Consider the following 17169-nt stretch of genomic DNA (forward strand, 5'->3'; position numbering starts at 1 on the left):
CAGGATTGGTTATCAGATCCTCTCCCAGAAGTGACAGGGAGTAGCTTAACCCTTAGAAGGTTGTTTTGATCATGGGGTCTCTCTAACATCCAGGATCATGAGACCAGAATGTGTCACAGACTAGAACTTAGGTCTGCCTGACAGAGAAGCTGACCCTGTATTCACTCTGCCACAGTGTATCTCCCTAATATAAATGATTATAAAAAGTGAACAATTAAGGGAAAACTAGAACTTGAGAACCAAGTCTGCAGTCAGGGAATGATCTTTAGATTCGAGCTGAAATTGATATTTTATACTAGAGGCGTTATATCCCATGCTGAGTTTGCTATGGCTCCTCATCACATGGCATGCTGGGGTGCTTCAGTGGATTTACCCAGGTTAGTATTCTGTTTGGATGCACTAGGGATGTTATAGAGGAGAACATGGGTATCCTATGTGAATTAAACGTCCATGGCTCAGACCTTAGGAGGTTAGAAATGTAATCTTAACTTTTCCTCTATAATACCTGTCATTCTATAGTTGAAGCAATAAAACTTCTTGGGCTTTATTTAAAAAAAAAAAAAATTCAATTTCTAGACTGTGAAGTCCCAGGTAAATATGGATTGAGTAGAAATCACCCTTGAGAATAGAATCCCCCAGATTATTCAGCACAGGGAACTTTATGCTTTGGGCTCATGGGAAGCAGGAAGTGGAAGTGCAGAGGTCTCAGGAGTTCTTCTTGACTCCAGAGAGCACAATGGGCCCTGCTTAAGCAAAATGGCAGTTGAGGAGTATGAAAAGAGGATTTGTCTGTGTTCCTTTTGATCCTTGGGAAGAGAGAAGTTCTGCTGATTGTCCACCTGGGGTCATCCTACTACCTTTACCATGGTTGACACCCCCCCCTCCCCCTGGCCACAGGGAGCTCAAGCTAGGTTAATGGTTTGGGCCATTGTGCCCCTTCCTTTTATCAGTTTTTGGCTCTTACAGCGATCTAGTGGCTTACTTACTTGGAAGCAAGGAGAAAGAAACATAAGCTGCTTCGGGGCTGCTATCTTTGACAATATATAACTATGGGAAATTCTTTGGGGCGGTTCTCACTAGGAATACCGGGAACTCATGCAATATCAGAACAACTCGGAGAAGAGCCTTGAGGCAAATGAAGTGATGCTTGAGAAACTTCGCAATCGCATCCAAGATCGAGATGTTGCTTTAGAGGTAAATCAGATTGAATTCTGCTCCACTTAGATGAAAGGCTGTGACCGAGGACATCGTCTCTGTGGTGTAAAGGACTTTACATTGGGACATGTAGAATTAAGAGTGTTGTCTGTTGAAAGAACTGATACTCTAGGGGCTTTTTTTCCTGTTGTTCCATTTCTTCTTTCACAACATGACTAATGTGGAAATAGGTTTTACATAAAAAAGAAAAGAATGTTCTCTGTTCTTCACTTTAATTTTAATTGGCACATGTGGCCATTTGATCATCCATTCTTAATGGAGGCCCAGGATTCTCCTACTTTTTTCATTATCAAATGAAGTAACATTTGTAAACTACTTAGCACAGTAATTGGCATGTGGTAGGACATGACAAATGCTTATATCTTTCCCCACTATTTCCTGACAGCGGGCCATTGATGAGAAGTTTTGTGCCTTAGAAGAAAAGGAAAAAGAACTACACCAACTTCATCTTGCTGTGAGAGAGCGAGATCATGACTTGGAGAGACTCCGCTATGTCTTATCTTCCAATGAAGCTACCATTCAGGTGGGCACCATACCCAGGCACTCCCTAATCTTTCCCTTTTTGCTAGCATGAAGTCTCGTTCCTTGCCTCCATTTTTCAGAATCCGAGCACATTAGTCTTACTTGTTTCCCGTAAAAAACAAAGCAGGAGTCCTTGTCTATACCATGATTTCTGATGGCATGCTGTGATACAGGAGGCATTAGCAGTCTGCCATTCTTGAGTCGGCTCTAAAATGTCATTTCTCCCAAACTGACTTAAATGGAGGCTTTAACATTTCAACCTTTTCTTAAAAGGCTTGCCACCCTTTGGGGTTGCAGTCTATTTTCCTTCTAGAACTTTGGCCCTACATTATTTTGTCAGAATCTCAGTCATCAGGGTTGAGAATTTCTTTTATTTATTTATTTTTTAAAGTTTTATTTATTTATTTATTTGTTTGTTTGTTTATTTTAAGGTTGGGAATTTCTAACAGCATCAACTCATGTCGCATTGCTGGGTTAGATGCCAAATTTTCCCATTGAGAAACAATGTAAAAAATTAAACCCTCCCTACATAGGAAAAATGGAACTGTGACTACAATAAATTAAGAAGAAACCTAAACTCCATTTTGGCATGTGTCATTGAAAAATGGCTTCTTAACTCGTGGCGTTCATTTTCTCTTTGTGGCTTTAGAGTATGGAGAGTCTTCTGCAGGCTAAAAGTTTAGAACTGGAACAGTTATCAGTTACCTGCCAAAACCTTCAGTGGTTGGAAGAAGAAATGAAGAAGAAATTCAGCCACTGGCAGAAGGAGCAAGAAGGCATCATCCAGCAGCTGCAGACATCTCTGCATGACAGAAACAAGGAAGTGGAGGCAAGGCTTTCTTGTTAGCTTGTGGTGAGATCTTGGCAGCCTGGCTTCTTGGTAGTCCTGCCAGTGGACTGTTAGGGCACCTTGGGGTGGGGGTGTTTGGGAATCTGGACTGTTTTTTGGTTTCTCCTTCTATCACTGAATGACTGGACATGTCATTATACCTATCTTCCTTCCTTTTCTCTAGAATAGGTGGGGAATATTTATCTGTTTTACAGGAGTAACATGAGAACTGATGAGATCTGTGTTTTGCATGGAGCTTTTAGAGAAAAGAAATATACACATACCCCCATTCCCCCCAAGGCTTTTGGGTATAATATATTACATCCTTTTTTTTTCCTTCAAAGCAACTTTTGCACACTCTTAGTGGTTCATGAACAAAAAAATAATTGTTTTCTGTTGACTCCAAGTAAGTCGTTGCTAACCTTTAGCAAGCAATGACTTTTTCCAAGACTGCTCTGTAAGTTGTCATTCTGAACATTCTTCTTGTCATATAAGTCAATGTGTAATCTAATTCAAATGTCCAGTAGTTTCTGAATCTCTCCCATAAGCCAGAGATGGCATGAGCTTTTATAGCCAGTAGCCATAGAGAGATATAGACAAAGGAGGGCACCATCACTTGCTCTCCTTTTCAAAATTTCTTCTCTGACCTTTCCCTCAGGATCTTAGTGCAACATTGCTTTGCAAGCTGGGACCAGGGCAGAGTGAAGTTGCCGAAGAGTTATGTCTACGCCTGCAGCGGAAAGAAAGGATGCTGCAGGACCTTCTGAGTGACCGAAATAAACAGGCTCTGGAGCATGAGATGGAGATTCAGGACCTGCTCCAGTCTATGAACAACAGAGAGAAGGACAGTCAAGTAAGGACCAATCAAGACTCAAAAAATGTTCCCTCAGCTGTGGTGGACATCATTGTCTCCAAACAGGAAATAGCATAGAGGATTAGAAGACATTAGTATACATCCTTACTTCTTTACCCTGATAAGCAGTATTTTCTTCCCTGCATGATTCATTCTACATGATCATAAAATTTAAAAAAAAAAAATTGATATTCCTCATTCTGAGTCAGTGAAACCAAAGGAAAGAGTGGAAGATTTCTTTAGCACTCATATTAAAGACCATTAAGGCTAATCTGTGACACCAGTGGTTATTATCCAAATCCCCAAATAGTCCAAATATCAGCCTTTATTGTTTTCTCTTCCCTTGGAGGTTCTCAGAAGATCTTAAGATTCTTGTCAAAGAAAAGGAAATTCCCACAGATATTGGCTATTATAATCTAGGGCTAAAGTTCTGAATAGAGCTTATTAATTTCCTCTTAGCTTACAACTTGAGTAATTCTACTTGTAATTTACTTTTTTTTTTTTTTTTTCCTTGAGGCTGGGGTTAAGTGACTTGCCCAGGGTCACACAGCTAGGAAGTGTGTTAAGTGTCTGAGACCAGATTTGAACTCGGGTCCTCCTGAATTTAGGGCTGGTGCTCTATCCACTGCACCACCTAGTTGCCCCCTAATTTTACTTATTTTTAAAAAATTTATTGCTGATTTATTTTTACATTCCCTTCTTTTCTACGTATATTCCTTTTCCCAGCACCTCTCTGGTAAACTACCAGTTTTTTTAAAAAGGGAGGGAAAAAAAGTTGAGAAAACTAACCAATGTATCAGTCAAGTCTAACAATGTATGTACTGTTCCTCATCCATTGCTCTCCACCTTTGCAAGGAAGAAAGAGAGGGGGACAGTTAGATAACATAGTGAATATAGCACTGGTCCTGAGTTCAAATTCAGCCTCAGACACTTAACATTTCCTAACTAGGTGACCCTGGGCATGTCATTTAGCCCTGATTGCCTCCAACAACAACAAAAAAAAAAAAAAGAGAGAGAGAGAGAGAGAGAGAGAGAGAGGAGCCTGTTTTCTCATTTCTTTTTCTTGATCAATCTAAGTCATTATAGTTTAATTTTTTCTTGATGTCACTAGGAAATAAAAATTGTTTCGGTGGTTCATTTGGATCAGAAGTGGTGCTCAGGCTTTCCCCTTTGTACCATTATCAGCCTTATAAAATCATGATGACCTAAAGCAGTGAGAACACCAACTGACTTGTGCTGTGTTTGTTGGATTCTCCTGATAATTTGTCCGATAATAGATTTTATTCACAGCCCTAGAACAAAGAAATCTATGTTAGCTTAACTACAAAAAGAGTAATAAACATTTCAATCTGAAATAAAGTGCTAGCAAGAAGGAGGAGTCTTTAAATTCTTTTCCCTGATATATTTTCAGCTTGCCCAGATTCCAATAACTAGCAAGGGTCCTTCTCAGTTTCCCTTTTTAAAACTGAAGTAGGTCTTCCCAACCTGTTGGACAAGTTTACTCTTCCAAGTGAGGGTCCTTCAAGGCCTCGTCATCTTACCATAGAACCAATGAGACACGACTCCAATCTCTATATCTGGATGTTCTTTCTAATGTTAGGCTATTATATCTCCCCTTTATCAGGTTGCTTTGGGAAAGATGGTGCAGGCCCTGATGGAAAGGAGCACGGAGGTGCAGACCTTGCGCCAGCACATCAGAGGGAAGAACCTGGTAATGTTCCCTCCACACAGGGTTATTTGTGGTGGGGTCAAATGGAATGATGTGTGTAGGGCACTTAACCAGCCTAAAGCATTTCAGGACTCTGAGGTAGTTTTGTGTCATATTTCAGGGGTTCAGCACAAACCAGCCAGCTGAAGCGACCACATTCATTAGCCACCATCATGAAGAGCAACCTGTCCAAGTAAGAATGACGATGCTCCATGCTATAAAGACAACATTTCAAAATTTCAGTTTTTCATTGGATCCATTTATTCCTAAATCGTGCTCTCAAGCATAGCAACACTTTAATCTCAGATTATGACAAGTTCTTGTGGCCTTTCAAGGTTTAGACCAATGTTTCCTAGTAATACCCTATTACATGAAGGATTTTATAAGTACTGAATGTTCCCCAAATTCCCTTTCTTTCCTTGTTTTTAGGAATCAATGCAAGGAAATGTTAAAGATGAACTTACTACAGTGACTGCTAAAGGAGATGCCAGCACAACCAGGCCTTGGTCAGGTAAATATCCCATATCATCCCATCTCTCCTAGAACTTTTAGTAATTTAGTCAAAGTTGTTTCACTTCTTCATTCTCCCCAGTGGTAACAATGATGCTGAATGTGAGAGGGGAACAATCCCACATGCGGTGTCCTGTGCAGAGCCAGCCTTAGGATTGATGATCCAAGGAGGCTTCCTGTCTTTGGAGCAGCCTTCCTACCTAATGAGTCCTGGATTGTGATTCAGGGAAACAGTATGCAGGGGGAAAAGAGAGCAGATTTCTTCCCATACCCTCCCCCCCAGCCAAGTCTTTCTGTTTTGTGATTTATTTTCAAGGCACAACTTGATAATTATTTGAACTTTATTTCTTCTGTATTTAAATTTATGGGGAAGAGAGAACTGGAGCACATCATTTGCTTCAAACTGCACCCCCAAGGTATCAAGTCTCTTAAGTCCCAAAGCCCATTAGGGACGGTTTTGATCTTGTGCAGAAAGGAAACAGACATTATGACACTCAATATATCCTATAGGCCAGAGACTTTTTTATAGAGAGGAAAGTTGCAAATATGAAGGGACATTTCAAGAATGAAACCCTGTAAGTTCCAGAAATAGAAAATTGCCATATCTTATGATGTGATATGGTGACAAGTCAGCCTATGGATTTGGTATAATAGGTTTTTATATTATTATTATTTTACATTATTAGGGTAGCCAAAGTTTTGTTTTTGACAATTTCCAATCTCTTACTAATATGTCATCAATCATAAAACTTTTTATATGAGCTATAAACGATGCTGGTTTTGTTACCTGTCTACCCCTAAAGTCCTGGGGGAAAAAATTGTAAACTGCTGCCTTTATATTGCTTATTTGTAAGGTGAGTATAGACCATTGGAGGTCACTGGTCATTATAGGCTACCAAGCCCAGGGATAAGCAGCAAGGGTCAGTTGAACTGTGACAATTTTTAGTAATGAGTAAATCTCTGTGAGCATTCTGTGTTTATTTATAGGAAACACTGAGGCTGCTGCAGAGCTGGAGAAGGAACTGATTCATGCCAAAGAGGAACTTGAACTCATAACAAGAAAAGAAAGAGAAAGTAGGGTGAGTTCTGGGCACAGGCTTCATTCCTTTTTTTTCCAAAGCCAGTTTTACTGTAAAAAAATCATTTGCAGAAACGAGGGACTTGGTACTTGCTTACCAGTTATGTTAATACTATAGAATCTAAAAATTGGAAGAGCAGAGCAGTAGAAATTAAATTACTTTGGATGTGTTTTCTTGAGATAGAGACTCCTTGCTGCCTCATACTTTCATTTCAGCAACTCAGTAGATACTAAGTCCTATAGAGGGAAACATACTCTGCCAGGTGCCAGGGATTTAAAGACAAAACCCCAAACCATTTGATGCCCTCATGCTGTTTCTCTCACTGGGAGACACCACACATAAAGAAGGAAATGGCAGATAATTTGAGGAGAGGGAGAGAGTCAAAAAAAGACTCCTGTAAGAAGCAGCTGACATCAGCCTGAGCTGAGCCCTGAGGGAAGTTCAGGATTTGAACAGGAGGCTGAGGAAGGGGTGCATTCTGGGCATAGGAGCAGCCTACTGAGGAGCAGACATGAGGGGTGGAATACAGAGTTATAGAGAACAAGGGACGAGCTAGTTTATCTGCAGTATGCTGTGTGGGAAGAGGAATAAGGCAAAGGTCGGCTGGGCCATGTTGGGAAGGAATCTAAATGCCAGTCTGAGGAATAGGGCCCTAGGAAGCCACTGAAGGCTTCCAAGCAGGATCAACTTGGTTGGAGACTGTTGTAGCCCTGGTGAGAAGCAATGATGATGCTCCCTGGGAGTGGACTGAGGGGGACAGATGAAGAAGATCTGGGGGCAGACGTGACATGGCTACTGGATGAAGATGAAAGAGAGGAGAGCATTAAATACAAGCTCACCTTGCAGGAGCCGCCTCAACAGAACAGGGAAGCGCTGACAGGTAGTGGTGTGGGGAAACCTCAACGGCTCTGTCTTGGTTGTGTTGTTTGAGACGCCTGTAGAACGTTCAGGCAGAAACAGCCAGTAGGCAGTCGAGGAGGTTAGACTGAAGTTTAGCAGAAAAGTGAGAGTGTCATCTGAGAGGCAGTGTGTGAGCCAGCTTTTCCAGACCAGAGAATGTAGGGAGAGAGACAGGGGAAGAGGCCGAGAGGATGGTCAGCACCCGTCCTTGTGATGAGCTATAAACCAGAGTTTATGCTTGGCACAGGAGTATGGAGGTGACTCGGCCAGACTTGTGCTTTAGGAGGATCCCCTTGGGAGCTGAGCTGAGGATACACTGGAGTGGGGAGGAGGTCAGGGACTCCTTGAGGTCACATTATATGCATGTCTGTTCTTTCTGTATTGCTCTTGTGCACATCTCTTTGCACATAGGCATCACAGAGTGTCCAGCACTACTTAAGAGCAACAGTTTATTATCTGCGCTTCTTTCTTCTGTTCTGTTACTTCAGCCTGCCTCCTTTTCTGAGCACAGAACCTGGGGCACTTTGTTACATCTTGTGCATTTGCTTTATTAGTAACATGTGGTACTCTCCTTCACTTACCATGTACATCATGGATCAAAATTGGAAACAATCTAATATTAGGAGAATACTTGTATCAGCAATGGGCTTCTGTGGCAGGGAAGATTTAGAGATTACTTAGTCCTGCATAACTTTAATATGCCATCTAGCATGGACTGTGCCCAGTTTAGTTATATTGTATGTCTACATCTGTGTAAACAATACATAGTATTAGTCTGAGGCAATGGGCTACATGTCTAAATCATGTCATGATCTGGGCAGTTTATATTTTTCACCCATTTGATTTTTCCTTTGTGGATGTCTGAGGGCTAAACTGTGAGTGTGTGTGTGTGTGTGTGTGTAGTGACTACCCAGGACGCTTGATTACACAGCTTGATGTAGGTGACATTGTGTGACAAGAGCAAAGCCACCCCATCTCTGGGGAATCACTGCCCTGTCTGGACTTTGCCAAGGACACTCTTTGTGATGTAGGCAGATATCTTTAGTGAATCAGTTGTCTCCCTCGGCTGATGGTGATTGTCAAACAAAATTATCTCTCTGCCTGGACCCACCAAAGAATGTCTCATCCGAGGCAGCAAATGCACAACAGCAGAATATGATTTTCCCTTTTTCTATTGAGTGATTTAACATGCACTTTCCTATAAAAAATCACCTGCAGAGATCTTCCTCCTTCCTTCTCACTTTTTCTTTTTTTTTTCCTTTTTTTTCCCTTTTTTTTTTCCTTTCTTTTTTTTTAAATTTTATTTAGAATTTTTTTCCCCACAGTATATATGCATGAGTAATTTTTTTTTTTATAATATTATCCCTTGTATTCATTTTTCCAAATTATCCCCTCCCTCCCTCCACACCTTCCCCCTGATGACAGGCAATCCCATACATTTTACATATGTTATAATATAACCCAGATACAATATATGTGTGTAAATACCATTTTCTTGTTGCACGTTAAGTATTAGATTCCGAAGGTATAAGTAACCTGGGTAGATAGACAGTAGTGCTAACAATTTACATTCACTTCCCAGTGTTCCTTCTCTGGGTGTAGTTGTTTCTGTCCATCATTGATCAGCTGGAAGTGAGTTGGATCTTCTTTATGTTGAAGATATCCACTTCCATCAGAATACCTCTTCATACAACATTGAAGTGTACAGTGATCTTCTGGTTCTGTTCATTTCACTCAGTTGATGTAAGTCTCTCCAAGCCTCTCTGTATTCCTTCTGCTGGTCATTTCTTACAGAGCAATAATATTCCATAACATTCATATACCCTTCTCACTTTTTCATCAAAAATAATCATTATTAAGTGGGTTCAACCTTCTTATAGATTTTACAGGGCTGAGAGAGTCAAGTGTCTCCTTCCTTACGTGGCCCACTAGATGAAGAAGCTAGGGAGTCTAGAAATGGTCCTTCTCTTATTCTTAGTCAGGAGCTACGTGGCTTCTTTCCAAGGCTCAGTTTCCTCATCTGTAAAGTCAGAGGGCCCTGGAATTACACCCAGGTCCCTTCCAACTCCATTAGAGCAGCCATAGGAAAGTGCTGGCATCTCTTGCTCATTTCACTATACCAATTCCACAAGCTATAAATTACTACATAAAATAAATAGTGCTTAATGAAGCTACAGAAGACACATTTTGGTTATTACTTGGTTCATTTTTTAAATTTCTTAAGAGCATTTCCCTAGTAAAAAGCCTGGCTTCATGGAATGTTTTAGCTTTTTGTTGAAATTGAACTATGATCCAGTTCCAGTTCCAATATCCAGTTGGCTTTTAAGCCTTCAACCTATACATGATGCCCTTTTTGGAATTTCATAAAAATATTTGCCAACAAATCATATGACCATTGTTCGCCTGTCTGTGTGGATGTGTAGTGTTTAGAGAATGTTGATGTCCTTCAATGTTATATTGTTGTAATCAGACACATTTTAACATTTGGTTGCCCTGTTGGTTGAGTGTGGTTGAAGACCAGCAAACTAGATCATTTGGGGCTGATGCTATCGTGGGTCGCTGCCATGGCATGCCCCAATGCCCAGAGCATTTCATTAACTGATGTTACTAAGAGATAAGAGGAAGGTGACCTGGGGGAGAAGCTGACCTTAGCCTTGTCTTTGGTTGAGATACTATGTGGCCTCCCTCTGGCCATGGTGCTGCTAAATCCAGAGTTTCTTTCTCACCAGATGGAACTCTCTGCTCTCCAATCCATGGTTGCTGTGCAAGCGGAAGAGCTCCAAGTTCAAGCCGCTGACATGGAATCTCTAACCAGGAACATGCAAATCAAGGAAGATCTAATCAAGGTCTCTGCAATCTCTTGAGTTGGGCCAAGGGTGGTCTGTCCTTGGGGCAGCCCCAGACTTTTATCAGTTCAGTCTGTCCCTTTGCTGTTTTTCTTTCCTTTTGACACTATCCCTCATCCAGAGATGTACTAATAATGTATTTGACAGGGATCAGATCTACTGAGTTTTCCTTTTGAATGGGGGACTGCTTTCCTTTGGAGCCTCATGTCTCCCTGTGGATGGGAAGGATGACGTACTCCATCGTTCCCTCTGTTGATGCTGTTCTTTTGGTTGGTAGGATCTTCAGATGCAGCTTGTGGACCCTGAAGACATCCCAGCTGTCCAGCGCCTGACCCAAGAAGTCTTGCTCCTTCGGGAAAAAGTGGCTTCAGCAGAATCCCCAGGTCAGGAAACAGAAAACCGCAAGCATCAGGTAATGATTTCTCTTCTGATGTCACTTTAGGAATATATATGGTTTTCATGAATTGAGAAATAGCCAGCTTGTGATGTTTTCATTTGGTAACAACAAAGACTATTTTCTATTTTAATTCACAGAAATTATGGTATCTTTTTCTGAGATTAGGAAGCCCTGAATTTATAGGCCAAGTGGGAATAACAATGTATTTTTACTTGACCTAGTCATTTTTGCCTCCAGACTAATAAGTGTTGCTACCAACCAGCAGAGGAGGTATAAATAGGATATCTTGGCCAACTTAACTTTCTAGACAGATTTTTAATTTCTTCTTACTTTTTTATGGGTTTTTTCTTTCTAAGATTTGGAGTACTTGGAAAAAACATTATCTTTTCTACTCAACGTGTAAGTTATATGTGCTGGGATATAGGGAGGTAAAAGCACTAGAAAATTTTCATCAGGTAGGATTGAAGAATATTGGAATCTGGAGAAGAAAAGACACAGAGGGCTGCTAGCTCTCTTTAATTAGTTAGAATACTAATATGTAGAAGAAGAGTTAGCTGTGCTTGGTCTAGAAATCAGAATCAGAAGCATTGGAAATAAGTGAAAAAGAGGGGAATTTCAGCTCAATATGAGGAGATCCTTCCTGACACTAAGAGCTGCCCAGAAGTGGGATTGGACTGCTGTGGGAATTAGGGAGTTCTTGTCTTTGAATGTCTTTAAGCAGATGCTGCTGTGAAACCACTTTTCCCACTGAGGAAAAGACATTTCTTATTCAGGTAGTGATGGGAAGAGATGACCTTTAGGGTTCCTTCCAACTCTGAAATTCTATCTCTCCCCAGAAAAGGCAAACCTTCATTTCTGCTCTTGCTTCTCTCCCAGTTACTGCAAATGATGGAGGGGCTGGTGGAGGAGCGGGGCCGGCTCAACGAAGCTCTCCAGGCAGAAAGACGGCTCTACAGCAGCCTGGTGGAGTTCCACACACATCCAGGAGGGTAAGAGAGCTCAAGGCATTCTCTTGGGAATCCACACTGAGGTGAAGTTCCATCTCTATCACTAGAAGTGAACAAAAAGGAATGTGGTCTCCTGGACCGCCCCCAGAAGACCTACTTATCGGGATGAGACAGTAAAGTGCCAGATAGTCATTCATTACTGTCTGTAGAGTCACTGAACTGAGATTGAGCCTGCTGATCAATGAGTTTGGGTGGGGGCCTCTGCCACCTTTTTCTTTCTTTATATCTTATCATTATGCTTTAATTTTTTTTTTCCTGTTTTCATTCATTACACCCCTTTCCAGGTTTTTATCTTCTTATTTTTCAGGAACTAGTTAATTTCCTTTTAGTTTAGTTTTGTTTTTTTTTTCCCCTTTTCTACTTTAGGTGGAAGTAAAGATTCTGCTGGGCTATTTAAGAGAAGAAAGACTGTACAATAAAAGTGGACCAAAAATAATTTGAAAACATTTTTCTTTTAGTAATTAATCTTTGTTATGAGTATTTGGGGGAAAAAAATCTTTGCATCTCCAGTTTCTTTGTGTCAGTATTGTTTACAGACTCAGTGTCATTACTCCAAAATTTTTATGTAGAGAAAAAAAGTCTTTAGAGAAAGACCCTGTTGGGTCATGGTTTGCTTTGAGTTTGCAGCTTGTTTTAGTAATCCTTTTAGGAAGATTCTTCTTAGTGTAATGGATTGTTATGGAAGTAAAACATATAATAGAAAATTGGGAATTCATTCAAGGCTATATGAACAGGGCATTCTCGAAAACTCCTTTCTTGTGAATTTGGGCTAAAATTTGCAATGAGAAGACTAAGTGCTGAAATGGGCCCAATAAACAATTGATAGGACAGCAGCAGGACAGGGACTTTCCTGATGTCCTAGACAGCAGTTTGTTTGGAAAACTTAGTGACTCTAGCTTCATTGAGAGACATTGGTCCCATTCAAACTGCTTTCTAATTCTTCTTCCTTTCCGTGTGGCCTCTCCACCCAGCTCTGAGCGAGATCAGGCCCTGCAGGTGCAGTTGGAAGGAGCCCAGGTGCTACACAGCCGGTTAGAGGAGGCTCTCGGAAGAAGTCTGGAGCGCCTGAGCAGGCTGGAGACTCTGGCTGCCTTTGGAGGTGGGGAACGGGAAAGTGTGAGAGCTCACCACAAGCATGCCTTCTGAGTGCTGGCGGGTCAGGCTTCGGCCCAGGATGGAAAACCATGTTTGCACTAACAGAGAGAGAGGAGAGAGCCTTGTCTGACTTGGACAGAGATAACTGGTGATTTACTAACGTTAGAACTGTTGCAATTTAGAATCAACTCAGAAGCAAATTCAATACCCTCGTGATCTCTTTTGTATGTACCTATCTCTAATCTTGTGATGGAGGTAACAAATTGTATTTGCACATTTGATCCATTCCATTTTAGTTTATTCCCACCCATTTCCATTCCCTCTCATTTAGTCTTTCCCCTTACTCTTCCATCCCCTCTGTGGGCCAAATAAAGTTTTTTTTTTCCCCGCCTTTTCCCCAAACTATTTTAAATGTTCTACATCGTGTCACAAATGCATGCGTGTGTATTATTATTATTTTTCCATCCAGAGGACTCTTGCTTTTGAAATGAGGACTACTTTATGACCAGAACGTAATTGCAAAAGAAACAGGTTGAGGGCCTAGGAAGACAACTTTCTTGAAATAGTAGTAGCATCTTTTACATAGAAAGAATTGAAAATGAGGAGGGTGGCAATGCAGGACTTAGAAAATGACAAAGATACCATTTGTGTCTTTGAGATGGGCTAAAGGCTATTCAAGTATTAGTAAAGATGTTTATTACTCCTCCTTAGGGCCATCATGTGAATACGAAGTAAGACCAGATCAAAATCAAGTTTTAAATTCTTATTCTCTACTCCTTTGAAGCCTCCTGGATCAAAGAGAAGCTGCTTTTTTTCTCATAGGATTTACCCAAGGATACCCTGAGCTCCTTTTGACCCAGAATGTTTTAACTCCTTTTTAAAACTTTCAGATTTCAGTGGTAGTGATGGTATAGGAAGGAGATAGAGACTAACAGGAGAGCAACATTGCCACATACTGGAGTTTAAAGTCAGGATGGACTTGTGTAGATACTTGTGTTTGGCAGTTGGGAAAGAGGGTTTAGAATAGAGGCTTCCAGGGCGCTTCCCAGGAGTGTGAACACAGCTCTGCAATGAACAGGAACAGATCCCAATCCTTGGAGAAGTTTGAATAGTCTGCCACTGCCTTTGATGAGAGTTGGTCTCTCACAAGCATAGAAGGCATGATTGTCATCTCATGGTGGCTGTTCATGTGTAAGGAAAGTTGCCCAACATGTACCAAATAGTTGTTGTTCATTGTCTCAAGTTCCAAGAATGCAAAAGTTCTCGAGGATACTTAGAGACATGTGGGTACATCATCATGGCTTATTCTTTCTTTTGCCTTCAAAGTTTTTAAGATTATAGACCTGGGAATCAATAAAGATACTGAATTTTAAATTAGTTTAGAACTAGGAACTCCTAAAGCTTTTTGTCTAGTTATGTTGATTGAACATCCTTTCCTGACCTAAACAGGCTCAAAGATCTCTGTTTCTGATCATTTCACATGAATTTTTTTTTTTCATCTCACATTCTTCTTTAGAGTAGTTGGAACTTCATTCTGAATCCCATCCAAATTTCTGTATTTTTAGTTGGGCATGTAACAGATACAGCGTCACACGGGAGTGGGCAGGAAAGAAAATGTTCCAATAGGAGAATTTTTGCAGTCACATTTAGACTGATAAAGAGTTCACTTTGAATCAGATTAATCATCTTGTACTAATGGGATATGGAAGCATATCACTCTGAGTTTCTTTTTGGGAAAGAAAAAGCTGCTTGAAATAAGAAAGTTGAAGAGGTAATCAGTAGTTCAATAGACTAAACCCTAGGGTTACTTTCCTAGTGGTCAGAAAGAATATTATTTTTAAGAGCTATGAAAATGGCAGACTGCTCCCAACCAATCTGCAGAGTGAAGGTAAGAATTGCAAAGTTCCTTTGGAGTCCAAGAGAATATAGACTTGTGATAGAGCCAAAGCCATGATTCAAGTACACTAAAACTCATTTTGGCTAATTTTTTCTTTTTTTTTTAAACTACTCTAAAATGCCTCCCCATACCCTCTTGAAGTGGACTAAGAAAAGAGAGTGGGTTATGGTACAGATACAATTATTCAAAATCTAAACTATTATTATTTTTTGCCTTGCTACTGAATATCACAAAGCATTTTGACCAAGGACTTTACAGCATCATTGTTTTCACATTGACAAGGTGGATCCAGAAAGTGGATATATTTCTAAAGGAAAAGTTGAGAGTTTTGATACTAGATTTGGTTCTATCTGGGCCTAGTATCAAAACTTGTTTAGCTGACTTGGGACCTAAAACCAAAGAGCTTGAAGGAGGTCTGTTGGTTTGGAGATTTTATGACAGTTTGGCATCCATTCAGAGAGAAGGCCTGTTAAACCATAGAGAAGTGCTTCAGTTGGAAAGCATTCCTGTCATCTTCTCAATGTAATCTGAGGCCACCAGGACTTTAAGGGCACAGACCTGGTTTGGAATGGATTTCCCCCCTTTTTGTTAAGTTTTCCAACAACACTGTAATTCAGTATAAATTGTAATCTTAAAAACTTTTTTCCCCCAAGATTCTTTGCTTTAGGATTGTTGGTGTAAGATATTTTGTTGGAAATGTTGCATTTATCTTGGGAAAAACCCATATTATACACTATACAATGTACTGTACAACACAGAGTACCTTTTCCTCCTCTCCACACATTTCATTGCATTAGCTCTTATTTAATTTGGAGAGTGAGCATTCTGTTATGTTCTGAGTGTTGTGACACTGAGAATTTGGGCTGCCTCAATGAGCTTCATGAACCATTGAATGTTTGAATTTAAAGTGGCCTTCAAGAAGTTTACTGAATGAAAGAAAAGACTATCCCTATGGGTGTTTTTTTTTTTTTTATTACATGTAAATTTTTTCTTGTTATTCACTTTCAGAAAAATATTTCCTTTATATTATATATTTTTTGCATTCCTAAAAATTGTGCCATTTAAACATGGTTATCAGTGGAATTAAGCATTTCTCTGATCAGCTGCTCCTTTCACAAAACTTATCCAGCCCACAGCATTTAAAAAAAAAAAAAATCACAATCGGGTGATGGTTACATCATTGGCTGTTAAAGCATCTAGTAACTGATCAAATTTCAAGGCTTAATCTTATGAGATATTATTCCACTTCTCTTCTCTAATCAAATATTCAATTATGATGTCAGTTTATTAATGCATTGCATTTTCACAGAAAAAAAAATGGATCTTTCATTCTCTTCTTCCAGTGGTCACATGCCTGTAAAATGAATTGTTCATTTAAAATCCCAAAGGTATCAACTTTCAAAACAAAACAAAACAAAAACCTCTTTTTGAACTTAGTTTTAGGTTTGTTTTTTTTAAATACACAAGAACTAGTAAAGATGCAAAATGTTTTTAGATCAAATCTACCATCGGCTTAACTTCCTCTTCCTAGTCTTTAGTGGCTGATCATTTAAAAACAATATATAGAGAGTAATGTTTCTGCCAGATTCCCCAGTTTATATGCAAGTGAGCATCCATCTGGGAAAGCACAATATTACCTAATTATCCTAATGTGCTCTATTTCTTCATCATGACACATGCACACTTTATGAAAAGAGAGGTGCTTATGTCCAATGATCTGGGAGCAGTTTAACTGAAGGTCTCTCCATTTCCAAGCCAGATCAGAGCTTTCTGTTTCACTAAAAGGAGCTCTTTTTGCTCTGAACAGATAGCTCTGCTTGTTATTCAAAGCACTGACCTTCTTCCATTAGTCTCCTTTATTTTAAAGAGATGTAGTTAGCAATTTAATTAGCTGGGTTTCCTAAATTTATGTGATGGAACCTTGGCCCCTTATGGCAAGATAATGAACATTTTTCCCAGGTTCCATAGCTTTTTGCATAAAAAAACCCCCCAAAAAACCAGCATTTGTCATAAAATGAAAAACAAAAACCTAAGGGATTAAAAAACAAAAAAACAGTCCCCACCCTGTTCTGTGAAGGTAATACCAGAATGAATGAAAACAGCAATCTTGTAAGTCAGCCCTCCACTAAGTAATTCTAATAGTGCTGGTGAATGGCCCTTTCAGGGCTGAGTTAAATGAAAATACAGAGATAGTTTTCAAGTCATCTAGAACAGAGGTATTATATGGCTCACAGTGCTCTTGAGTGAGACCTGAACTAGATTAAAATGTAAATGACAAATATTAAACAAACTAAGTTAAAATGCAATAAAG

At 39.9% G+C, this 17169-nt stretch overlaps 1 protein-coding gene across 5 annotated transcripts in view; it reads left to right on the forward strand.

The window, feature by feature from the left end:
* PDE4DIP (phosphodiesterase 4D interacting protein) overlaps window positions 1-17169 on the forward strand; it is a 233670-nt gene that overhangs the window by 153069 nt on the left and 63432 nt on the right. For 4 of the 5 annotated variants that reach the window (XM_074263257.1, XM_074263255.1, XM_074263254.1 and 1 more), the window contains 12 exons: window positions 1081-1194; window positions 1601-1738; window positions 2387-2566; window positions 3225-3419; window positions 5044-5130; window positions 5249-5320; window positions 5557-5638; window positions 6625-6716; window positions 10346-10462; window positions 10740-10874; window positions 11736-11848; window positions 12838-12965. In XM_074263257.1, the coding sequence (XP_074119358.1) occupies window positions 1081-1194; window positions 1601-1738; window positions 2387-2566; window positions 3225-3419; window positions 5044-5130; window positions 5249-5320; window positions 5557-5638; window positions 6625-6716; window positions 10346-10462; window positions 10740-10874; window positions 11736-11848; window positions 12838-12965 (1453 nt within the window). Of the gene's footprint in view, window positions 1-1080; window positions 1195-1600; window positions 1739-2386; window positions 2567-3224; window positions 3420-5043; window positions 5131-5248; window positions 5321-5556; window positions 5639-6624; window positions 6717-10345; window positions 10463-10739; window positions 10875-11735; window positions 11849-12837; window positions 13395-17169 lie in introns of those variants that run through there. The other variant, XM_074263258.1, reaches the window with a different exon arrangement.

The sequence above is a fragment of the Sminthopsis crassicaudata genome, chromosome 4 (genome assembly GCF_048593235.1).
Source record: "Sminthopsis crassicaudata isolate SCR6 chromosome 4, ASM4859323v1, whole genome shotgun sequence".
NCBI classification, from domain to species: Eukaryota; Metazoa; Chordata; class Mammalia; order Dasyuromorphia; family Dasyuridae; genus Sminthopsis; species Sminthopsis crassicaudata.